Source organism: Bicyclus anynana, chromosome 20 (genome assembly GCF_947172395.1).
Source record: "Bicyclus anynana chromosome 20, ilBicAnyn1.1, whole genome shotgun sequence".
In the NCBI taxonomy this organism is placed as follows: Eukaryota; Metazoa; Arthropoda; class Insecta; order Lepidoptera; family Nymphalidae; genus Bicyclus; species Bicyclus anynana.
Window position 1 is genome coordinate 14,210,746 of NC_069102.1, and position 26,977 is coordinate 14,237,722.

At 39.7% G+C, this 26,977-nt stretch overlaps 1 protein-coding gene across 1 annotated transcript in view; it reads right to left on the reverse strand.

Annotated features, from left to right (window-relative positions):
- LOC112044833 (alpha-1-macroglobulin) overlaps positions 1-20,621 on the reverse strand; it is a 33,831-nt gene extending 13,210 nt beyond the window's left edge. The window contains exons 1-15 of the mRNA XM_024080810.2: positions 20,003-20,621; positions 12,513-12,682; positions 11,932-12,004; positions 11,317-11,479; positions 8,235-8,405; positions 7,510-7,625; positions 6,339-6,543; positions 5,526-5,651; positions 4,767-4,964; positions 4,328-4,489; positions 3,426-3,758; positions 2,381-2,606; positions 1,763-1,932; positions 1,135-1,281; positions 363-470 (exon numbers count right to left, since the gene is read on the reverse strand). Of these exons, the coding sequence (XP_023936578.1) occupies positions 363-470; positions 1,135-1,281; positions 1,763-1,932; positions 2,381-2,606; positions 3,426-3,758; positions 4,328-4,489; positions 4,767-4,964; positions 5,526-5,651; positions 6,339-6,543; positions 7,510-7,625; positions 8,235-8,405; positions 11,317-11,479; positions 11,932-12,004; positions 12,513-12,682; positions 20,003-20,076 (2,442 nt within the window). The 5' untranslated portion in view covers positions 20,077-20,621. The remainder of the gene's footprint in view (positions 1-362; positions 471-1,134; positions 1,282-1,762; positions 1,933-2,380; positions 2,607-3,425; positions 3,759-4,327; positions 4,490-4,766; positions 4,965-5,525; positions 5,652-6,338; positions 6,544-7,509; positions 7,626-8,234; positions 8,406-11,316; positions 11,480-11,931; positions 12,005-12,512; positions 12,683-20,002) is intronic.
- Between the last annotated feature and the right edge of the window lie 6,356 nt (positions 20,622-26,977).

A 26,977-nucleotide genomic window follows, 5' to 3' on the forward strand; every position in this document is an offset into this window, starting at 1 on the left:
TAGCTCATCATCATTAAGTGCCTTCTTCCAACTGAAGTTTGGCGGTCATGTAAAAAACTCTTCCGGTCTTATGCAATATTTTTAAGTTGTGTTTATGTTGACTTGGTCCACTCTTTAACATCATCTATCCATTTTGACTTCGAGACGAAGTCTTTCCAGGAAATTTTGAACATTTTCCTAAGCCATCTCACATCTCAAAAGCTTGCAACCGTCGACAACACTCTTTTTTCAGGACCCATATAAAAGACCGCATATAAAAGAGTGGACCACAAAAGCTTCCATGCCTTTTGCCAGCCATGCCAGCGTTGGGTTTTGTCGTCGCCCATTTTTTTTTCTAGTTCTGTTCGCAATGCTATACTCACACTGAGGGCTTGGTACAGATAGTTGAAGATGCGATACGGCACCACGGTGGAGTCCCCGCGCCGCAGGCGCCGCGGACCGTCCGCGTGGATGAAGAACTCGCGGAACACCTGACGACGGACACTACTTGTTATTGGAAACCTACGATGCCAATAATCTATTCCTATTTTATGGCATTAATCAGACTTGAACGTAACCTTTTTAACACGCTTGTCGCTTATATTAGCTTCAACACAGAAAACATAGGTACAAGGCTTCACTTGTATATAAGAAAATCTTGGAATCTTAATTTGACCCACTTCGATCTTCGACTAGGATGAAATTTTGTATACGCTCTGAGTTCTGGTGACAATACATGACTAGCTAAGAAACGTTATTACAAATCCAATATGCCGGCCTCCCCAAGATGGCTGGCTGTTTGAAATTCACCAGTTTAAACTATTTAATGTTCTTTTTATTAAGTTCGCGAATGAATACTGGGACATGAGCTGACTAGTCCTAATAACTATACAAATCATGCCTAAGTGGAAGGGTAAGGGAAGCAAGAATACTGACTGCATTTTCGCGTTGCACAGACAGACTGATTCTTTGTGCAATAATTAAGCCAGCTCTTCTGTAGGTCGAGTGTGTCAGCCAAAGTCGAAGTAATTAGCCACGTCTTTGATATGATAAGCCATTGCCCAGGGAACCAGTATTAATCATTCAGATCTCTTACCAACATCCAAACTTTCGATTAGTGCAGGAATATTTATAAATTTTAAGTAAATTACGGACCTGTAGAACAGCAGGCTGGGATACCGAGACGCCGTTCTTAGCGAGGCAGAAGGCGGAGGCCTCGAACCTGCTGATAGAGTCGGGCGCGCGCGCGGACACCAGCGCTGAGCCGTTGGCGCCCACCGCCGCCAGCCGCCACAGCCAAGACTGACAAAAGATTAGAGTAATTATAAACGCATTTTTTTTTTATTCTTCACAAATTAGCCCTTGACTACACTCACTTTCACAATTAGCCCTTGACTACTATCTCACTTGATGGTAAGTAATGATGCAATCTAAGATGGAAACGGGCTAATTTGTTAGGAGTAGGGTGGACATCCACACCCCTTTCGGTTTCTACACGACATCGTACTAGAATGGTAATCGCTTGGCGGTACCTCTTTGCCAATAGGGTGATAACGGCCGAAGCCTCCTACCACCCAGAATGTAGAGCGTGGAGCATGATTATCATAATCCTCAACTTGAGATTGATGGAGGATTAACATGGTTGACTGAATAACGTAATTCGACATATAATTTTCATGTCCAATATGGACTATGGCTAAAATAACAAACAACTCGGTTCTGAAACAGCTTAGAAACCAGCAAAGAATATTTCTAGAATCTCTAATATAAAAGCTCAAGTTACCTCAGAGAAGTCACTCCTTGGAACGTGTGCATCATCAGCCATCAAGTGTGCTGGCGCAGTGCTGCAGGGCGCCGGTGAACTGCCTCCGCCCAGCAACCGTACCCCTGCTGCCGCCAGCCAGCTGCTCATCAGCGCGATGCTGGACGAGGGCAACTCGGGGGCATCGGACGCTGGATATTATTTAGTTATTTTCATTTATATTAAAAGGCAAGAGTCTATTTAAAAAGTGGTTAGAGTATGTGGCTTCGAATCACCAGGCTTTAGATTCTAGGTCAAGCTTTAAAATACTGAGTATTCTATTTTTCAAAGAAAATTTTCACTAAATCTTCTTAGCCCGGAGTTACAAAGTTGGTGGTGTAACCCTTGCCTCGAAGTGTCAAGCCGTCGGTCTCAGTCATTCTCAAATCAATTCAAAATGAATTTATTTTCAAGTAGGCTTAGTTTATGCGCAGTTTTGAAACATCAAGATTGACTATTTCTAAAGACTCTACCGCTGGTTCGATAGGCAGGTTCATTAACAGTCGTAGTTAAGGGATACTTATGAGCTACCAGAAAGACAGCCGGCCGCGCATCTATTGAACATTGTCTGGTAAAGGGTTGGATAGGATGATGTCATACTGAGGAAGCAGCTCCCGGCGGCGTCATGCTCCGTCAAGTTCCTGTGGCCGTCCAGCATGCGCCGCAGCCCCGCCATGAGCAGGCGGCGCACGCTGTCGGGCGGCTGCAGCCACCGGGCCGCCGTGTCCAGCACCGTGAGCGCGCACAGAGCCGGGCCCGGCGTGGAGATCTGCAGCGACGCTACTGACCCGGGGAGCGTTTGACGGGCTGTCCAGGACACTTCTACCTTTGTGCCAAAATACTTAAATAAGTTTTCGTAAAAAGACAAATATAACATTTCACGGATTCCCTGTGTGGATCCATCATGCCATGAAATAAACTCCATACGGAACTTGAGAACTTCCCTACACAAATAAATAAATTAATTAAACAAATAAAAAAACCCGACTGCATAAATTATACAAAAACTGAAAAGAAAAAAAACAAGCTCAGTCCAGAAGTGTAGAAAGCAATTAGAAAACAGCCGGGACCTATTATATTGAATAGAATGATTTTCGTCTGCATTATTTACAGGTCCCGACTGTTTTCAAGATACGCGCGAAAAACATAACCCTTCTTGCAGTCGGGTAATAAGGTGTAGGGTTAAGGAGTGCCTTAATGACATGTCCCCTTCTCTGTTTATGTTCTTCCAGACTTTCAATTTAGTGGTATTCTACTAGAGCAGCTTTTGAAGCATGTATAACTTGCTGCAGTAATAGCCAGAGACCAAAGCTAGGTCATATAAATATTTTACTAATCTTGATTTTGATTATCTTTTTAAAAAGCGAAGTCAGTTTATGGTGGTAACGGTAAAATCAAGGGTGTTGGCGAATATTTTCATTTAATACATTTTGATTTAACATCACCAAAACCATTTGGTTAAAACCAAAAACATACAAAATTCTTGCAAGAGGTGGTCTGGTATCTTTGAAACGTTTCATGAAACATATGGAAAATACAATAGAAACGACTTTGGTATTACATAAGTAGCTAAAACAAAACAACATAAACATACGTAAAATTTAATGCAAGTAAGAACTAGAGAACAACTGCTCAAAACGCCTACCTTATTGGCAAAGCACTCGTCCATCTCGAAGTGTTTGCTCGCGGTGACCAGCTCGTCGTTATGGTAGAAGTACGCGATCAAGTGGCTGTCCGGACACATCTGGTGGCTGACTTTGATCGGCAACATCACCTTGGACAAATGCCTGTCCAGAAGGCTATCCAGCTCAGAAGAGTTCCTGCCTTCCAGCATCTTGTTGGGTATTCCAAGTTTCCCGAAGTTTCTGTTCGAACAAATACTGTTCCGGTCGGTGGTTTGGATTTGGTCTGTGACGCTGGTGATGGGGCATTGGGTGGTGGCGCCCCAGCGGTAGATGACACCGCCTCGGGTGATTACCTATCAGAGAATGTGTTAGTTATTTCTGGAATATTCCATTAGATAGAATTCGAAAAATAATCCAATAAAAGTAAGTTAATGCAGAGATTCCTAGTTAAGTAAGAGTGGCAGCAGCGTTCGTGTTCAGTAGCAGTATAGCTCAATAGCTGAACAGTTCGTCCAAAGCTTTAAAGTATCGCCATGCTTGTTTAGTTCTTCGTGAAACAGTCTTTGTCCCTTCAGTCGTGAAAAAGCATACAGGCATAATTAGATACATCTACGACACGAATTAATGGACACAGGGCATGTTGTTTAAAGTGTTTCATGCACATCCTGCGAAGTGTTGCTCTGTTTATAGAGGATAGCTTTCTACTTACCATCAGGTCATCTGCTTCTTCTTCTTTAAGTGCCCCTCCATTAATGAAGGCCAGCTGTTAGCTTTCTAAATTTCTCTTTGTCCATGGCTAGACGGAAAACTTATTGGACTGTTTTTATGCCAGTCCACTCCCTTATGTTTAGTAGTAAGGACTTCTTCTTTCTTCCTACTCCTGTTTTGCCTGCATCTCCTTAGTCATCATTATCAGACTCACCACAAAGTGCACCGTGAGAGGCGTGGTGAGGTGGCCCAGGTTGAGGTAGACCGGCAGCAGCGTCCGCGCGCGCTCGTCAGTGCGCAGGGCGCCCAGCGCGGCGCGTCCGAGCGAGGCCGAGCACCGCGCTACTAGGTGAGCTGTGGCGTTGTGCAAACGCGCCTGATGTAAACACAAAATAAGGTGGTGAAACATTTAGACAGGGTTAGTGGACCGATGACATCGAGTTGGGTGCAGACAGCTGCTGAATGACTGTTTCATGACTGCGGTATTTAGAAAACCTTACAAGAGTTGTTTACAATGTTAACAGCAAAGATGATGATTTCTTACGTCACCTATTTAAATTTCATTATTATCACACATACACAAGAAGCTTTTCAACTGCAGAAACGCATTGAGCAAGATCTTTTAATGTTTTAGAAAAAGGGGTATCTCTTACTTGAAAATGATAGTAAGGTTTCCCGTCATCATCAGCGGTGAACATGACCCTGCCGATGCCCTTGGCGTCTGTGACGGCGTCCATGCAGGGGGCTGTGGTGGCGTTGAAGGCTGCAGGTTCAGCGGACGCGGCCGGCGCGCGACACACGGTCACTCTTTCGTTGACCGCTGGCTTGTCGTCCCAGCGAGATGCCTTCACCTGGAACCATCTTTTTTAGTGAGCTTAGCATGCTTTAACGAAATATCTCGTGTAGACAAAAACTCATATTGTTCTTCCAAAAGCGATGAGTTGTCTCAGTTCCATCTCCTTCGTCCCAACGTGATCAAAGAGCGATATTTCCAGTTTCTTCACTATTGGTTGACATTTATCCTTCTCTCTGACCAAGACCTGGTGCGTATATATTTATTAGGCCATAGAATACGCTGATCATCTTTACCAAGCTAATTTGCTGTGAGTAGCTTCATCTTAATAAGATGCTGAACTTCTTTATTTACGAAATTTCTCGATTCGGATAGCTAACTGAACCGAATTTTCGGAGCCCTTGAGGATATGTAACTACTAGAAACGAGATTTTTTTGAATAAAAATGTTGAGCGTTTCAAAATTTTCAGTCACAGAAAATTAGTAAAAATGTTCTCCGGACCCTGGAAAGATGAACAAAACTGGCAAGCTTTAAGTTTAATACAAAGCTATTTTTTTTCATCAGTAATATATTTTTATCAGTAACTTCAATAAATGCAACGTAGATCAAAAGCCTTACTTTAATCTTGTACGGTAGTCCGGGCGATATGACGGCGCGATGTTTCGTGAGGAACTCTATTTTGACGGGCTCGTCCACCACTTGTGAGATCACTGTTGTGTTCTGCCACAGGTGGGTTCCATCCTCCTGTAATAGCGAGAATCATTTTGATATTATCGATTAAGTAACGATGAAGAATATAAAGCACAGCATGGCAGTCCTATGAGGGTGAAGGAGGAATGAGATCAAACAGTTCCCCAAGACAGTGTCCGAAAAATTACTCGTACCTATATCAATATAGTCAAACGTATCACTATTATTTTGATTTTAGCAGGTTTTTGTGGCGGAGCTGGTCTGGGGAAATAATGCCATGATTGTACCTAACTGACGCGGCTCTGGATGTTTGGGAACGTCATATGGAAGAAGAAGAGTGGGGAGAACAACTGTGGGGTAGTGCGACGCTAGTCTAAATATCCTTCAAAGAATGTAAAACAAAATCCTGAGTACTATCGCCAACTAGCCGTGGAATGACTATATATATGAAAATTGTGGGTTACCACAATCTGCAAGTATAGTAAAGGATGAAGTAGTGAGTGCTAGTCAAGGATATACTTAGACCATTAATAACGGTCTAAGAGTATATAAGAAGCGACTCTTTATTCACGCTAATATCTTGGCAAACTTTTGACCGATGACTGTCCGTGGCATCTGAAACGTAAACATTAGAAGACAGGATGCACCGTATGAGCGCTGACTCCTTGAGGATCGATCTCCACAAGACAATGACATTTGTTCAAGGACTGATCGCAGATTGGTTATACAAGACAAAAGTACCTGGAAGGAGAAGTCGGCCACGATGACGTCGGGCGGCGCGGCGCCGGACAGGCCGATGCGCTTGGTGGCGGCGGCGTGCCGGTGGCAGGCCTTGGGCGCGCGCAGCCGGACGGCGGTGCGGACGCCGGCGCCCGCGCCCCCCGCGCCCCCCGCGCCGCGTAGCCGGATCACCAGCATGCCCTCCACCGCCTCCGACCACGGGTATCTGACATTAAAGTCTATATCAAACTTGATTCGATTTCAGGGTCTGTAGCCGAGTAGCACGTCGATTCTCGTTCTACGATCGCTAACGCTTCCAAAATTCAAAAATGTATGGGAATAAAATTTGCTATTGACAGGTCACGCGGTCAAGATATGTCATTCCCATACATTTTTCCCATAAGTTTTCGAAGCGTTTGCTATCGTAGAAAGAGATTTGACGTGCCACTTGGGTACAGACCCACCCAATGGCCTCATGGACTCATTTAGTCCACCACGCTGTTACGAAAATTCTCTGGCATGCAGGTTTTCTCACGATGTTTTTCCTTCACCGTTTGAGACACGTGATATTTAATGTCTTTAAATTTCATTCGAACCCACAACCTCCGGAATCGGAGGCAGAGGTCGTATCCACTGTGCTATCACGGCTACATAAAATCCATCTCCATTCCAAATTTAAGCCAAATCGGTTCGTAGTTGCTGCATTAAAGAGTAAAGCGAAAGTTTGTATGGAACATCCATTTTCGCGCTTATAATATTAGTAGGAATAAGTTGCCTCACAATATGGAGCCAACTGTGGTATCATAGCTAATGTCACTTTGACAACCTTTTTGAATTAATAAACCGACTTTTTCGCGAACTGCCAAACGATCATCACATACGTTCAAACTTTAACCCGCATTTACAAAGTAAATCTGTGTGTTTTTGAGCCTGGTCTTTAAAAAGTGGTCCTTCGAGCCGGAGTATTGGTGTTTATCTGTTACTAGCTGACGCCGCGCGGTTTCACCCACGTGGTTCCCGTTCCTGTAGAAGTACGGGGATAATATATAGTCTATAGCCTTCCTCGATAAATAGGCTATCTAACACTGAAAGAATTTTTCAAATCGGCCCAGTAGTTCCAAAGATTAGCGCGTTCAACCAAACAAACTCTTCAGCTTTTATTAGTGTAGATTGGTGTTTCCTGGTGGAGTACCTGACGCAGACAGTCCACACCAGCCGCTCGCTGCTCCTCAGCACCACGGGCGCGTGCCGCACCGTCAGCTGGAAGGGCGGCAGCTCGTAGTTGCCTACTGAGAACGAGGTGGAGCCCTGCAATATTACTACTAAGTCAAAGTCAACAACCGTTGTCCGTTGTCCCAGGTATCAGACATCGATGACATCGTCAAACTCACCACAATAAAAAAATAATAAAAACCCGACTGCATAAAGTATAAAAACTTAAAGAAAGAAAATTTAGAAGTGTAGAAAGCAACTACAAAACAGTCGGTACCTATATTGGATAGAATATTTTAGCCTACATTATTTGATAGGTCCCATATACACGAGTATATCCCATATAAGTACAAGATATGCGCGAAAACCCTTCTTGCAGTCGGGTGAAAAAACAACATTAAGAGATCTTAGAAACTCAGGTATTCCTGTATAATATACAGGAATACCTGAGTATCTTTATATACAGTGTATATAATAGTTACATGATGAAAATTTTGAACATTAAACAGTGTATATTCGGACGCAATCTTGATGAGGTCTCGGAAAACAGCTACGTCAGTCGCTGGCGCACGTCATACATAAGTTCAAGACGCGTGAGGTGACAGCGGCTGGGAGGAAAACGCGCGCGGGGTATGCCATGTCGCCGCGGCCCTGCGTTACCGCTGATATCTAAAGTTCCGTAACGACGAAGTAACGAAGTCATACCTGGGCGCCATCTGCCAGTCGAGCCCTGATGGTCCACTTGCCGGGCGGTGCCAGTTCATCCAGCTGATGCTGCAGCTGCGCCAGCCCCAGCCTGGTCCTCACTCGCTGCCACTGCGCCGTCTTCACCCCGTCCCAGGCGCCTCGGGGGCCTTCTAGCCAGACCTCCTCGATCTTGAATAACAAGTACTTTTATAGGCAAGGAGTCGCTTTTATAAAGGTAGAAATGTTTACAAGTAGATTTAGATGTTTCCGAAGTTTAAAAGTAGATATCCGAACGTACCTACGTACTTACAAAAATGAAACCTTTTTATGATTTTAATTTAAAATTGTTCAAAGTTTAGTTGTGGTTAATAATGGTTTAGTATGTTATGGTTAGTAATGGTAGCCTAGAGGTTAGTGGCTAAGTCCCCCTTTTGAGGAGACTGAGAACGAATCTCCAAACTTTCTAAGTGTGCATAATTATATTTCCCTTTTGTAAGAGTTATTCATAACTTTCTAAGATATATTGTATGTATGTGTGAATTCTGCCAATCTGCATTGGACCAGCGTTGCAAAACCCCTCTCATTCTGAGAGGAGACTCGTGCTTATTAGTGAGCCGAATATGGGTTGTTAATGATGATGAGATAATAAAACGTTAAGTGAACTTAAGTAAACTGAACTTAACTATATAATATTTATAACGAAGTTTGTACCTATGTCTATAATTAATATGAACCCGATTTAATTTTTCCTTAACAAATATAATTTATTTCATAGCAGGAAAAGAAATTAGACGTGTCACTAGAGTGTAAGAGCTAGGCTAGACCGAGCTAGCGCGGTCAAGTGCTCGCGACTCGTGAGGGGAGACGCGGGTTATTCGTGCCTGCGTGTAGAGGAGAGCGGGCTCTAGAGGGACACTGACTTACTTGCACTCACTAGAATATACTTACTATCCTGTGAGCCGTGATAGCCCAGTGGATATAACCTCTGCCTCCGATTTCGAAGGGCGTGGGTTCGAATCCGGTCCGGGGCATGCACCTCAAACTTTTCAGTTGTGTGCATTTTAAGAAATTATTTATCAAACGGTGAAGGAAAACCATCGTGAGGAAACCTGCATACCAGAGAATTTTCTTAAATCTCTGCGTGTGTGAAGTCTGCCAGTCCGCATTGGGCCAGCATGGTGGACTATTGGCCTAACCCCTCTCTTTCTGAGAGGAGACTCGAGCTCAGCAGTGAGCCGAATATGGGTTGATAATGATAATGATGATGACTGTAAGAAGGTATCTTAGAAACATACTTATCTATAAAGAGGTATGATCTGAGTTTTTGTTTGTTACGAATAGGCTCCGTAACTACTGGATTCATTTTAAAAAATCTTTCAAATAATGGAAAGCTATTTTATCAGCGAGTAACATAGGCTTTTATCCCCGTATTCCTTAAAATCTTTGTATGTCCTAAAGTCCAGACTAAAGGAAAAGTTCTGGAGTCTGGATTATCTTACCGGCAAAGAAGAACCGCCAAGCGTTTATCCTTATGGTGTGAAGTATTGGAGATATGGGCCTGTTTAAGTTAAAGTATTAGGAGCTAACTTGGCGTCAATTTAATAATCCGAAGCCACATACGACTGAACCAACAAAGCAACTATTTACTAATAATCTTGATGAGTTATAGTGTAAAGCTGCGTGTCTACCAGAGCGGAGCGAGGGAGCGTAGCGAGGGAGCGTAGCGGAGAAACGGACTAATGCGGAGTTGCGTATTGTCTGTCCACCGCAGCGGAGGGAGGGTGTGGAGCGGTGTTGCAGACCATGTTCAATAAATAACCTTAATGTTTATTTAACCCCGCTCCGCTTACCGGTTTCATATAAATCTTTAAACTAGCTCGCAAGTCCCTGTCCACTTAAGAGGAGCGGAGATTTCGTGCAATCCTATTGGTTCTCCGTTTCTCAGTTCCGCTGCGTCGCTCCGCTTCGGTGGACTGTCAGACTAAGTTTTGTATGAATTACTTACTATACCTATAGGTCCACTGGTGCAAAAGTAGCCAGTGTCTGCGCGCGCGGCGATGTGTCGCTAACCGGGTCAGTGAGACGCTGACTGTGACACTAATTAGTCGCTGTCACTCTGCAGCTTGTAGGCATTTCTTATAATGTCCAGTTTTAGTTTTGACTAACAGATGGCCCGCGGTTTCACTCGCGTAGTTCCCGTTTCCGTGGCAATACAGAGAATTAAGTAGACTTTACAAGCACTTTGAAAAGTTTGAGTATTTGTAAAAACTATCACTGGTTCGGAAGGCAGGTTCTGCCTTACCAATTTATTTGTAAAAACCCCAATTAGATAAATCGGACTGTTGTCGCTTCAGATTTTTGCTTAGTTGTAGTACCAAGTCCTAACCCAAACTTTTTTACGCTTAATTGGAAGCGGAACGGAAGTATCGGTCATTATTTAAAAGATATAGCAATATTCCTACATAACTAGACATAACATGAAGTGAAAGCATTTCACTGTAACTGTGACATGGTATACTGGTTTTGCAAATCGCAAACTCTCTTTGTGAGATAAATTGGAGAGTTAAAGGAACAGTTACAATTTGTTGTAATGAAGTTTTTATTAAATTAATTTAAAAAAATAGCTCAAGACAACTTCAAGTTTGACTCGGTCACAGAGGGATCCGTACATTAACTTAAAATTTTGTTCTTACGAGGTGAAAATTGGTCAGGTGCAACCTATGTTTGAAAAATTGTTGTCTCTAAACATTGACATAGGTCGCGAAGTACGTTTCTAAGAAAAAACGTGAAGTTTTTATTAATTTAATATTAAAAAAAAATTGCTGCAAGCCAAGTCGGACTCGGTCACAGAGGGATCCGTACATATTCATTTAATAAAAAATTGTACTAACGAGGTGATAATTCGTCAGGTGCAACCTATTTTTGAAAAATTGTTGTCTCTAAACATTGACATAATATCGCGAAATACGTTTCAAAGGAAAATTGGTTCTCGATGTCAGACAGATAAAGTGATTTATGGTACCTAATACAAAAGGGTCTCCTTTTTGAAGTCCTTAAAAAAATTAAAAAAATAACCATCGAATTTGAAATCCATACTCACATTGGTATGCGCAGGCGAGAGGTCAGCCTTAAACGCCACGGCCCGGAATCGAACCGTGTCCCCCGGCCGGTAACGTCCCCGCTCCGTGTGCACCACCACCACTCGCCCGCTGGCTATGCGTACTGGTACGCGGCGCTCCCACGCGCAGTTTGCTTCCGGATACCTATGATTTAATTTGAATTGGTATCCTTTATTATTATCACCTAATTTAAATGGTCTATTAAAGAGTAGGCTTATGATCAGTGACCCACACTCTTTAAGGGCATTTGGTGCCTGAATTAGAGTCATCATAAGACTCTTAGACCAAAGTACTTTTTCCAACTGTATTATCTTAAAATCACATGTGCCTACAATAAAAAATATCAAATATATTTCTACTTTATACTCGTACGGTATTTATCTGCTGACCTATTCACTAATTTGGTCTTTATTTTCATCAACCTATTTTACTAAGTAATTACATTTAATCAACTGAGAACTGTCATCTACCTACTGTATGATATCCACGAAGGGTTATCAGTAGACAAAAGATGACATTTGTCACATAGAATTTCAATTTCGTATATAAATCAACAAACATACGTCTAAGTTAATGAATTAGCCTGTTGGTCTCACCGTATGTTAACATTAAGTTCAGCTCTAGTGTTAGGTTTCAAAGGCACCGAAATATCCAGGCAGCCTCCGTCACCTGAAAAATTAAAAATGTAGCTTAAAAATACAAAAACTCAAATTATACTTATAAATAAATACTTTTCTGTTGTTTCTTTCCTTTAAGTATTTAGTAAAAGTCAAAGTAAAATTACGTAATTTAATAAATACCATAAATATATTTATTTGGCACGAGCTCTGTCTGAAAAGAGCTCTAATCTCAATTCTTCAATAGACTCAAACATGAGATGAGAGAGAGATGAGATAGGAAACATCATCATCATTAGCAGTCCATATTCAGCTCACTGCTGAGCACGAGTCTCCTCTCAGAATAAGAGTGGTTATGCCAGTCCACCACGCTATACGGATTGTAAGACTTTACACACGTAGAAAATTAAGAAAATTCTTAGGTATGCAGGCTCACAATGATTTCCTTCACCGTTTGAGACACGTTATATTAAATACAACTAGAAAGTTGGAGATGCGAATCGAGATCCGAAACGAGAGGTCATATCCACTGGGCTATCACGGCTCCAAGTAAGACTTACCAGGTGCTAAATCCCTGGATGCAGTGACGGTTCCGTCATCAGTGAGTAGGGTGAGGAGGAGCCGCGCCGGGCCGTCCACGTGGAACCGGGAGACGCAGGCTCTGCTGCTGCCGCCCGCCGTCAGCACCCCGGGAGCCAGGAATATGTGGTTCCTGTCTGTGCATGGCGAACTGGAAATAGAGAAATAGACTAAACTTATAGATTCTTATAAGGACTTCGCCGTGACATTGTGAATATGGATTATGGATTATTATGGACTTGGGCTATCGTGAAGTTTAGTTTTTCTACAAATCCCGCAGGAATTACTAATTTTTCCGACATAAAAAGTAGCCTATATTGTTACAAATGGCTCGAGTACGGATTGTGTTATAAATTACATTAATGTAATATCTATTATTATAAAAAACCGGCCAAGTGCGTGTCGGGCCACGCACAGAGTAGGGTTCCGTAGATTAAGTTAGCACTTTAATCCCTTATGTAATGCACAAAAATACCCCACACCATGGGATAGACGATAAAAAATTCATCCTCACTTTGCATGTAAGGAAGGAACCCAAAACATTTTTCAAACTTTTTTTACCATTTTATAGACGAAAATAATATACATACCCATACTAAGTTTTATCTTTCTAGTTTTAACATTATAGTATTTGTATATAAGCTGTGATGACAGTGATAGTATAAATAAGAGGGTGTTTGGTGTTTGGTGTAGTTGTTTGTTCAGCAGCGTCGTGTTAGTGGTTTTTTGTTTGGAGACAATCATTTACAGAAATTTCTTTTTATTTCAACTCGCTAAATCTTCGACGCCGTTACGTGCATTAAAAATTCGAAATGGTAATCCTGAGTGAAATTAACTCGGCAGCTCGGGTCACCTTTATGGTCACAAATGACCATCAATCATAAAAATACTGTTGGTTACGTAATTTAAGAAAATAAAATTTATATTTTCGTCATTAGTTTAATGGAAGTGTAAAACAGTAATGCGTAAGCTGTTTTGACTCATTTTTACAATAAAATTATATTTTTTTTAAATTATAATTATCTTTGAAACAAAAAAAGTAAATCAAAATCGGTTTATCTGTTTGAACGTTATGATATCCAGATACCTACTTGTTTTTTTTTATTTACAAGTGAGTCCTTCTAACTAACTACCGGGCTAACTTGTTAGAAGTAAGATGAAAATCCACACCCCTTTCGGGTACTACACGACATCGCATCGTTTCTACCGGAACGCTAAATCGCTCAGAGGTACGTGTTTGCCGGTAGGGTGATAAGCCACGGCCGAAGCCTCCCAACAGCCAAGCATCAACTTTATAACTTTTATAGCCTCAATAGCTCAACGGTAAGAGCGGTCGGACTCATCACCGAGGGGTGGTGGTTCGATCCCAGCCCCGTTGGCCTATTGTCGTACCCACTCCTAACAGTCTTTCCCAAGTAATTGGAGGGGAATAAGAATATTGGTCATATTTAAAAAGATATGGCAAATATTCTTTTTTTTTTAAAAAAAAAGCTTATGAAAGTAAGTCGTAAGTTAATAAAACCCGTTGATACGCCATTGACCTAATGTCACGTCTACAACTTTATAGCCATTCTAAAACTGTAAATACTTATAACACAATTAGACAAATGGTTTTTATGAAAACTAACAAATTCTCGTGACTTTGTACACCACGTCTGTATAGCAACGCGACAAAACGTTTTCGGCGCGACGCCGGGGCATATCTACATTAATATTATAATCTACATTAATATTATAAAGCTGAAGAGTTCGTTTGTTTGAACGCGCTAATCTCAGGAACTACAGGTCCGATTACAAAAACTCTTTCAGTGTTAGATAGCCCATTTATCGAGGAAGGCCTAGCCTATAAGTATTATCTCCGTATTCCTACGAGAACGGGAACCACGCGTGTGAAACCGCGCAGCGTCAGCTAGTCATTAATATTTGTATGCAGGTCGCCGCAGCGCCACCGCTTCGGCGCCGCCTCGCTACCGCACCGCACCGTGTGGCTTCGCCCTAACTTGTAAAGAATAAAAAAAAAACAACATGGTTTAGATCTGCCTGCATCCAGTGGTGGCATTGCAGGTTGCTGGATACAGATTCCGTATGGTTAAGTATAATTCAATGTACAGACACTCTGTTTCCACTCTTTATAGTGTACATTATAGATGTTTATGAAGATTTATGTGGCACGCGAGTTTTGAATCCTTCCTCAGTGGGTCAAAGTCGACATCTGCAGTGCTGTCTGAACTGAACAGTGAACAAGGTAACTAAGTGTTTATTGTCGCTCCTTCTTTTGAGGTCAAACTTGATATACCTACACGAAAGGTTGAAGCGAGAGTTATGAGTTCCTTTAGATGCTATAGGTTGTAGTAATAGCACGTAATAGCGATACAGATAAACAGTAGGTAGGTTAGCTACTAATGGACGCCCTACACTATCGAGCGGCTTGATCAAATGCTTGATTAAATTGATTGAATCAAGCTTGTATGATAGCTTAGAAACCCGTTTGACGCTTGAAGCAAGCATTGACGGTGATTGATAGAAAGTTTGAATGACTCAAGCTGTTAATCAAGCCGCTTGATAGTCTAGGGCAATTTTCATCAAGCATTGCGTCAGTCACTCGTCCGATCCGGAAGCCATGGCGTTCACTACCCAAAACGAGAAATGGCGCACGTGAATTTCAGGTCTTCTAAATCCAGATTCTAATGCCGGATGATAGGTACCCCAATGTGACAGACAATCTCTGACTTGCAGGAATCGCTTCACGCTTTCTATCCCTCTGCTTAATAGGGGCAGACTAAATCCAGTAAATAATCAAAACTATGCAAAAATCAAACAGGTTGGCAAAACACACTGTTCGACTTCTCAGGTTCGACTGATGAGTTTTGATCACAAGATTGAAGAGTTGATTGATGTATGCTTGAAGCGGCCATCAATCTGAGGTTCAAGCATTTGTTCAAGCCGCTTGATAGAGTAGGGTCCCCTTAAATAGCCACCTACATTCTAAGAACATTCAGTAAATCCGCCCCTTTCAATCGCTTGTCTTATGACTACACGCACCTTACCAATTCAATGCCAAACGGACTTTCCTGAATAGAGTGACTTTAATAAGTATGCATACCCAAACATCGGTACGTTTAAGTACCTTTTATATGCCCTATGCCCGTCTATTAGCATGGTTGCCAGTAGAAATATAGGTAACTAGTGGACGTCCGCGACTTCGTCCGCGTGGAATTCAGTTTTTTACAAATCCCGCGGAAACCATGGATTTTTCCGGGATGAAAAGTCTATGTGTTTATCCAGAGTAAAATCTATTTCCATTTCAAATTTCAGCCAAATCGCTTCAGCAGCGTAAAAGAGGAACAAACATACGCACTTACACACAAACTTTCGCCTTTATAATATTAGTGTGATGTGATGTGATTATAAGGAAAGATCCATAAGTATTTACATTGGTAACTATATTGTCAGATTAGAGTACAGTAAATGTTGTTTCATAGTAGCAATGAGCAATGTAATAGTAGTAGGTAGAACTATCCAAAATTAGCTCTGTCTCACGATAGCTCTAAAACTTACGTGCCGTTGATTAGTAAGTAATAATGATTTGTTTTTGCAAGACTAATGACTAAAGTGTCTTCGATGGCGTATTGCTTAATCAGCTCTGTTTATATTGTGATTCTGTTTGCAACAATGCCTTAGTAATCATAATAAATATTTCCTGGTCAGACAAAAGAGGTTACGGGGATATATATTACACAGCTATCTTATATTCATTCAAGCGTTGGTATATTCCACTATATTATGTATACCTATACTTAACCGTTTATTTATGGATGGAAATGTAATATAATTCAGCCGTGATTCGTTTGGTTTAATAACACGTTTACTGTGTCAACATTTTCAAACAATTTTCTGTGCTTTGCGGACCTAAAAGACAAACGAGGCAAACAGAAAAACAAACAGTGCTGGCGGATTTACCAGCAGGCTGAGTAGGCTGGAGCCTAGGGCGACAAATTTTATGGGGCGGCAAATTTGGCCTAAAAATTTTTGTTTACGTAGCGACTACATTACACTACACAGGGAGCCGCTGGATGCTGGCGGCTCGAGATCGTTGTGCTTGGAGGTCCATGCAAGAGGCTATGTCTAGCTGTGGACGTCTATCGGCTGATAAGGTAAGGACATAACGATATATATAGAAAACGTATTTTGAAAAAATAACGAAAATAGAGGTCAAGCAGGAGCGGCAAAAATTAAACAGCCTACTGGCGGCAAACTTGTAGATCCGCCTCTGAAAACAAATTAGGTATGTGTATCAACAGCGCCGACAATATGGGGTGCGTATGAGACCTCTCATCAACTATTATAGCGACTCAAATGTAGACTTAAACTAAACAGCTTTGCTTTTTCCTAACATGAATTATCCGACCCATTTGACCCTGTTGCGCTATTATAATCTAACTAGCTGATGCCGCGCGGTTTCACCCGCGTGGTTCCCGTTTCCGTAGAAATATGGAGATAATATATAGCCTATAGCCTTCCTCGATAAATGGGCTATCTAACACTGAAAGCATTTTTCAAATCGGACCAGTACTTCCTGAGATTAGCGCGTTCAATCAAACAAACAAACTTTTCAGCTTTATAATATTATTATTAATTATTAATTACTATAGATGTGACCCGATAGCCCCTTCATTCTATTTTTTTTTACCGTGATGTTGTTTATGATTTTAGTACTAATCAGTATTTCATGATTTTCATACTGCAAGGGATCTTTTAGATATCCTAACGCAGTGAACGTGTTATACCTATAACTGATACCGGACTCGGTGGTATAGTGTTTATGTATGTGGCTTTGGACCGTCAGGTTCTTGGTTTGAGTCCAGGTCTGGCTTTTCTTCTTCTGGAAATTCTCAGTAGCAACTTGTTAAGGAGCTGTTACACCCGTGCTTCAGAGAGCATGTTACGCTATTGGCTCCGGTCATTATCATACAAATCTGACATTATATTACAAATCATATAGTAACAGTTAAAGCCCGCTAACCTGCGTTGGAGAAGCATGGTGAATCTAAACGTTCCCCTTCGGAAAATAGTGAGAATTTTTTGAAAAAAAAAACACACAAACATGTCTCGAACCCAAAACCTCGCGATCCGAGGCTTCATTTACTAACCACTGGACCAATGAGGCCCAATGATTATTATTATCAATAGTGGAAGCAAATAGCTCATTCAGGGTTCCCAACTTAGTGAAATGGGATTTTTTAGGGGTCTGAAATTTTTAGGGGTATTTCCAGGGATTAATATTTTTATATTTTTAAACTGATGATAATTTTAATATTTCTTTCTTGACCTAGCGACTTAAAACGACATGTAATACTTAATTCTACAACCACTCGGAGGCAACTGGCGGAAGTTTTCATCCAATAAAAATATTGTTAAATTTTTTTATTGGATGAAAACTTCCGCCAGTTCCTTTTTCATGTCAACATGTATGATTTCAAAAAATCCGAAAGTCTGTATTAAATATATACTTTTGAAACATATTACAGCATATTATTTCTAAATTATTATCTATACTTCTATACTAATATTATAAAGAGGTAAAGTTTGTAAGTTTGTAAGTTTGTCACATTTTTTAAATGGGGTAATCTTCGGAACTACTGGTCCGATTTCAAAAATTCTTTCACCAGTAGAATGCTACATTATCGGGGAGTGCTATAGGCTATATTTTATATTAGTATGATATATATTCGCCGAGTTAACACAGTTTTTGTCATACAGGTCGGACCGAAAATCCTCTTAAGCAGACTTATTCGCATGCGCTGCCTTAACCATTGTGTGAAATTGAAATTAATGTATAGAGGTTTTATGTATCTTTAAAAGTTCCACAAAAAAGTCCGCGACACCATATATCTATCTTCTATATATTAGCAGATATAGTGCCTTTTGTGTTTTAAAAATTATAAATTTTATATACTTAGGTTTGCGTCATTATTTATTCTACTTAACTTAAATCCTTATCACAATAAATTATTTAATAATTACAAGGATATTATGGAAATAAGATTTGCCCTTTATAGTATGTTAATTAGTTAAATAGTTTCGGAGATAATACAAAATTTCTAAAAGACGCAGAAATTCCGCTACATGACGCCCCGCGCTTTCAATTACGTAGTTCCCGTTCCTGTGTGAATATGGGGATTAAACATAGCCTATGACACTCGCAAATAACGTAGCTTTCTATTGGTAAAACAATTTTCCAAATCGGTCCAGTAGATCCAGAGATTACCTCCTACAACCACACGAACTTTACCTCTTTATATGTTAAGCATAAAAGTCTCTATTTCTCTTGGTCATACCACCACTCTCGAAGGACTGGACCGATTTTGCTAAGGGTAGGAGTAAGATAGAGAAGTTACAGGGTAGGGTAGGGTACGGGTAGGGAAGCGTAGGGGTAGTGTAGGGGTAGGGTAGGTTTAGGGCCGGGTTTAGGGTAGTGGTAGGGTAGAGGTACGGGTAGGATAGGGAAGTGGTAGGATAGGGGTAGGATAGGCGTGAGATAGGAGTACGGGTGGGATAGGGGTAGGAAAGGGATAGGGGTAGGAAAGGGATAGGGTACGGGGAGGGTAGGGGTAGGATGGGGGTAGGGTAGGGTAGGGTAGGGGTAGGGTAGGGTAGGGTAGGGGTAGTAGTAAAGTTGACATCGAAATTTACGCGGACGAAGTCGCGGGCGTCCGCTAGTGGATTTATATTTTTTAGGGGGACAACTCAATAATTAAGGCGATTTTAGGGGTTTTTCACACAAACTTTAGGGATAAATATTTTCGAGAGTTGGTAACACTGAGCTCATTGTTAAACTATCTCACGGGCAGTTTTTGCGTGACCTCTAATTGCTGACGAGCCGTAGACCCGCACATCTAATACATTTTTAAAACGTAAATATAAAAAGCAAATCCGGGTATTAAAACTTCGTAAGTAGTACCTACTAATGTTTTTCTCAGTTTTGGAAACTAGGAAAGGTCCTGGGTTCGATCCCCGGTTGGGTCGATTGAGGTTTTCTTAATTGGTCCAGGTCTGGCTGGTGGGAGGCTTCGGTCCATACCATCAAGCGATTTAGCATTCCGGGTGGTACCGGTATAATGTCGTATAGAAACCGAAAGGGGTGTGGATTTTCATCCTACTCCTAACAAGCCCGATTCCATCTTGCTTTGTATCATCTCATCACTTACCATAAGGTGAGATTGTAGTCAAGGGATAACTTGTAAAAAAGGTTGCTGGACTTGATGTTTGATATAATAGGTATATTGTCGTTTGTTACCAATAGGCTCCAAAATTACTGGGCTAATTTTGAACATTCTTCTTTGGGAATGGAAACTACGAGTAGGTACGTCTGTGTGACCGGGTTGGGTTCGATAGTGATTAATATATACCTACCTTCAATTAAATAAAAAACATTTACCTACTTCAATGTAAAATGAGCACGTTTACCTACCTCGCAACATTTTGCGGCGCTCCCAAGAACTGCGTCTGTGCAGGTATTAAAAACAAAATGATAATCCACCTCATTTCGATATTGTTTTGAAACTTTTTCACTTATCTTATGATAAATATTATAACACTCCGTACATTGTCTTTATTTTTATATTTTAACACAAATTTACTTTTAATAATGAAGACACTGTATTGAAATACACAAATGTAACGAATTTTTGTTCAGTTGTTTTTGTTTGCAATTTATAAAATTAAACGCTTGAGTTCCAATTTGTTACTTCTGATTTAAGCCGTAATTTTTTTTCTTATTAATTAAAATTTCACTAACAATATAAGCAGACACTTATTACTACTTATATTAATACCGGCAATTATATTGACGTTGTATTTTATTCGTAGGTAACTAGAAAAAATAACACTGATAAAAAAAAAATAATTGGCGAGAGCTCCAAACACGATTCACTGAAGTGTTAATAAGAAGGCGATTAAAAAAGAGTTTCGCTATGGTTCGTATAAAAAATATTTTAAATAAAAGATAACGTTCTATATTTAAAACGGAAGTAACTCGGCGCGAGAGAGATGCGCGCGACTAGAACTGACCACAGACCATGAGACCAACGACGCTCGCGCAAAGGTCGCGCGCGAATGTGTGCACGCAGGTGTTCTCAACACTTTTGTTACATTTTCATCAATTTTTTTTTAACAGATCAATTCGTCATCATCATTATCGGCCTATTTAAACAGCTGGACCTTCCTTCTTATGGGGGAGGAGATATTTATTTACCTACTACTTTTAGTAGTAGTTGAGCTTTTTGTAACAGATCTTATCTGGGAAGTATATAGTAGTGATGTGTTCCGGTCTAAAGGGTGTAGTTGCCGGTGTAATTGCAGGTATATTATAATTAGGTATTACTTATGCCTCAGGTTGTCGGGCGCTAAGCTGCACACAGTAGGATTTTCTCTGTCTGTGATCTGCGAAATGCTGCTTTTGTCGGTAAGGGATGGTTTTCCACTTAGGTAACGTTATACATATGTACCATCGGCTTGTTCCTTCAACTATTACTTAAGAAATCGCATGTGGAATCGCATATAAATATAATTATAAATTGCTAGCTGACGCTACGCGGTTTTACCTGCGTGGTTCCATTTCCCGTAGGAATACGGGAATAATATATAGCCTATAACCTTTCTCGATAAATGGGCTATCTAACACTGAAATAATTTTTCAAATCGGACCAGTATTATTATAGAGATTAACCAAACAAACAAACAGACAAACTCTTCAGCTTTATAATATTAGTATTTATTGGAACAACAGAATACCCTTTTTATCCTATTACTATTAGCCTTTCACATTTCCTACTTTATTATATCCGTTCTTAGCAGATGTCTACTTACTGTAAACTACCTCCCTGCCAAATTTCATCTTTGTACGTCAAGTAGTTTTCGAGATTTCGTGATGAGTGATTTTTAAGATTAAGACAACAATAACAAGTTAGATAGTACGTATCAGGTTTTACTATCAACATCTGCCCCAGTATTTACGCACACATTCTTGTACTGAAATAATAAAAAAGTAGATATCATAATGAGAGATCGATAAGATGAAGTTCGGTTAGTAGAAACACTCGTAATAATTTACAGTTATGCCCTCGTTAGTGACCTCTATTGTGATTATTTATATTCACAAAATATAATTCATATTATCGAGACGAATCAATAATGTCTGCATTTGAATTTCAATGACCATTATTCATTCAAAACAAGCTGTCAGGGATTCGAAATATTGCATGAAAACCATCTTGTTTAGTAAAACCACAAAGTTTAATTTACATTTAACTAATTTGTTTATTTAAAGTAATATCGTTTATTCCAATTTCACCTATGTAGTTTTGAATCATATCATGAGGTTCTGGATTTAACTCGTGGTTAATCTATTTCTTATCGTGGTGGTATTGGTTATCGTGGTTCTTAGAATTTATTAGTAACGGCTTTTTACTAGCATTTATTCATTCATCCATTATATTATATTCATTTCCAATAAATAAAAAAAATATATGTTGTAAATTTACTGGAATCCTGTGAGGGTGTTGTAACTAGTAGAGAGGCGGATTTATTCTTTTCAAAACGTTCAAAAAGTTCAAAAAGTTATTTATTTTATAGTAAACTTTATCAAACAAACTTTTAGTCAAGGATAGTTCTAGTGATAGAACTTAGAATCAAATATTATCACCTTAAGTCCGCTAACCCGCAGTGGAGTAGCGTAGTGGGTCTAATCTCCAAATCCCTTCCACAAATAGGCTTATAATAATAACTAATATGATAAATTGGAAGGTTAGAAGGGGTGGGTAGATAATAATAATAATTAATTGTTAATCATGCAAAATATATGTTTGTTTGTGTATCTTACTTCTGGATAAATAACCGTTTTATTTTAATTGAATTCCCATTATCTATAGCAACTAACTCACTACCTACATATATACAAAACTTAATAAACATATTTTAAAGCCAAATATTTTTTTCCGTTATACTTATGTTTATTCTGAGTTCAAGAGAAAGTACTTGTCAGAAAACAAGTTGTAGAAATAAGGTCTTACCTTCACCACTTTAGTAGGCACTATACCAAATTAGCTAAAAATACATGATGTTTCCACGATGTTTCAAAATTATGCGGAACACTATATTTAAATAATACTCATACTTGTCAAATCACTGAATCATAACACGTTTTATAAACATTTTATGAGTAGCGGTAATTGAATCCCGCTGTAATCCGTCGTAAGCTTTGTTAAACACAATGTTACATTGAACTGCATATCGCTTTACAATGGGGCTTTTAAATGTAAATCATCAACATTACTAAACCACAAAGTAAGTACCAGCGAACTTATACTCTATATGTATTCGCGCTTGCTATGCGCTTCACTTGATTTCAATGATTTTATCCAACTATGAAGAGATTAACTTCACCAGAGATGCCAGCGATAAAGGGATATGTCCAACTGACCCTTACCTAACCTAACCCTACCCTAAATTATAATTTGACTAGCGGACGCCCGCGACTTCGTCCGCGTAAATTTCGATGTCAACTTTACTACTACCCCTACCCTACCCTACCCCTACCCTACCACTACCCCAACCCTACCCTACCCAACCCCTACATCTACCCTACCCGGTAGGGTAGGGTAGATGTAGGGGTTGGGGGTCGCATAGGGGTAGGTTTGGGGTTAGGGTAGGGGTAGGGGTACCTACCCCTACCCTACCCTAACCCCAAACCTACCCCTATGCGACCCCCAACCCCTACCCTACCCAACCCCTACATCTACCCTACCCGGTAGGGTAGGGTAGATGTAGGGGTTGGGGGTCGCATAGGGGTAGGTTTGGGGTTAGGGTAGGGGTAGGGGTACCTACCCCTACCCTAACCCCAAACCTACCCCTATGCGAGTGTCATAGGCTATGTTTGATCCCCATATTCACACGAGAACGGGAGCTACGTAAATGAAAGCGCCGGGCGTCATATAGCGGAATTTCTGCGTCTTTTAGAAATTTTGTATTATCTCCGAAACTATTTAACTAATTAACATACTGTAAAGGGCAAATCTTATCTCCATAATATCCTTGTGATTATTAAATAATTTATTTTGATAAGGATTAAAGTTTAGTTGTATAAATAATGACGTAAACCTAAGTATATAAAATTAATAATTTTTAAAACACAAAAGGTACTATATCTGCTAATATATAGCAGATAGATGTATGGTGTCGCGGACTTTTTTGTAGAACTTTTAAAGATACATAAAGTCTCCATACATTAATTTCAATTTTACACAATAGTTAAGGCAGCGCATGCGAATAAGTCTGTTTAAGAGGATTTTCAGTCCGACCTGTATGACAAAAACTGTGATAACTCGGCTAATATATATGATACCAATATAAAATATAGCCTATAGCACTCCCCGATAATGTAGCATTCTACTGGTGAAAGAATTTAAAAATCGGACCAGTAGTTCCGAAGATTACCCCATTTGAAAAATGTGACAAACTTACAAACTTACAAACTTTACCTCTTTATAATATTAGTATAGATATAGAAGTATAGATTACATAGACATCCCAAGTCGGTCCGCGTGAGATTCTGTTTTTTACAAACCCCGCGGGAACCATGGCTTTTTTCGGGATAAAAAGTATATTCCGCTCCAAGGTTCATTTATCTCTATACGAAACGTTAATATAGCCATTTAGCCGTAAAAAGGTAACAGACAGACGGACATTCGCGTTTACAATATCAAAATTTTATTTAAGTATGAATTAGTAAAGTGATAAAAAGTGAAAGGTTGGGTACCTCTGGCTAGGTTAATAGATCGTACATTGACCGAATGAAACAGATTATGATATAAACAATCAATGCTTTGCTTTCGAACGTATCTGACATAGAACGAGAGCCTGCCACAGCCAGACATACTTCAACGCTTAAAGGCTTTTTTTTATTATTTTTTTTTATTTTGTATAAACAAGCACTTAGCTGCAATCACGTAAGCGTCACACTGATGGTAAGCGATGATGCAGCCTGTGGTGGAACGCGCTTGCCTAGAAGATGCCTATTTATTCTTGACTTAAAAATAGGTACCCATATTGTAGGTGGTGGGAAAACGGAAGCTGGACGAACATTTGATATCTTTGCAGTGCGACGTATTTTATTTAAGTTATATTTAAAAAAATATTGACGGTGTTATTCAAAAAGTTGCCGCGAAACTCAGCTACTGGCGAATTCTCAATTATGCATTAAACTTGGAAGTTTGAGGGTCTGGAGCCCTGAAACCTGCTATCTTCAAATACCCAGTATTCTTTATAACTTCATAATTGGCTACCGTATTTACCTCTATAGGTAAGAACGTTATATAATATAATGTAAAATCAGCCGCGTGGTTCCCGTTCCCGTGATAAAATATAGCCCATAGCACTCAGGGATAGTGTAGCTTCCCAACAGTAAAATAATTCTTCAAATCGGTTTAGTAGTTTCAGAGCCAATTCAATGCAATAAATAAACAAAATATAATCAAATCTTTTCATAGCATAAGCTGAAAACTTTCCGGTCTTCATAAAATGAGGCAAATCTGGCTATCGCAGTTCCACACATTCATTGATTAGCGGTACATTTCTCTTGTACGAGTAGAGTGACTTCTGTGAGTGTGACTGGTAGCTATATTAATGTAAAATAATTGTTAGCTTATTAGCCAGGTTAATTAACTGACTTCCAAAAAGGAGGAGGTTCTACGTTCGGTTGTATGTATGTTTTTTTTGTTTTTTATGTATGTCCAGCGATAATTCCGTCATTTATGGACCGATTTTGAAAATTCTTTTTTTTTGTCAATTATTTTTATAGACGACTCATGAGGAACGAGTAATTACCTACTTACCTACCAATTTTTAGTTTGAAAATAACTTAAAAGTTTTAACTTTGACCTTGGCGTTATCAACCTATTTTAACGGCCACACACACACACACCTTATGGAGGGGATAATATAGCGCTTATACCCACCACGCCGCTCCAATGCGGGTTGGGTTGGAACTTGGAAGGCAAAGTAAACTCACTTTTAACTAACCTGTCTTTACTTTATTTTAAATACTGCGTATGACCAAACTAGAAAACTTAATAGTAGCTTAATAGAGCTTTTTTAAAATTTTAAACTAAGTCACGGATTACTGCACAAATATGTGTATTGCTTTTCTAAAATAATGGAACTAGGCACACAAACTAACTCCATCTATATTTCTAGAACATACTGATTTTCATAAGCGCCACCTATTAAATACTTCTGAAACCAGTTTAGTAAACTACGTCAGCTTACGTTAGCTTGCGAAGTGATTAATGCTATATGATATAGATGGCGCTGTAATATATTTTTAGAACTATTAAAAAAAACTGTGTATTTCTTACACAAAAAATTGTTTATTGTATATTATTACGATTTTTGCAATAAAAATCCGTTTATTGTTCTTGCATTTAAGTTTAATAGAACGAATAAGAACCGATCTTTCATCTCAAGTGCATTATGATATAGCTTGGTTACGGCGTTAACATCAATAATATGAAGATATCTAAAAATAACCGAATCAAAAGAGAACGCAGTCGCAGGATGCGCTAGTATATCAGTAAGTATGTCAATATGCAGAATATCTCCACGCTTACAGGCATCCAACGTCTCGTTCGAGCGAATACCGCTTAAGCGCGATTTTGTGCTCAACCGAGCGACAAATAGCCCTGCTGGAGATTCCGCCGCGTATGTGAGGCACTAGTGAGCTATAGTGGAATATCTGTAATGTATGAGGACCCATTGTATTTCTGTTATTAATATCTATCTACCTAATACCTACTTACTTGGTACATAAAGCCTTTAAAATATTAAATACCAACAATATTCAATACAACCATCTTCATAGGTAAGGTGACATACGTACCTACTAATCTTTAAACATATTTTATTTTAGTAAAATTAAGATCATCATCATCACCATCAACATCACCATCAACATCACCATCATCATCATAATCATCATATCAGCCGATAGATGTCCACTGCAGGACATAGGCCTTTTGTAGGGAATTCTAAACATCACGATCCTGAGCCGTCTGCATCCAGCGAATCCCTGCGACCCGTTTAATGTCGTCAGTCCACCTGGTGGGGGGTCGACCAACACTGCGCTTTCTAGTGCGGGGTTACCATTCTTGCACCTCGAGTTCCCAACGTCCAAAACAAATATAGGGTGCACTAGTTACATAAACAAAGATTTGTATTTTTGTAACGAACAAAATGTAAAAACTTGATTTGAGAGCTTTCTCCAATAGAAAACTATTATCAGGGAGTAAGATAAGTTATAAGTATTTTATCTGCGTGTACTAGTCTAAATTATATACATAAAGAGATAAGAAGTGATTGTTTGTTTGTTTGTTACGATTGAACTCAAAAACTA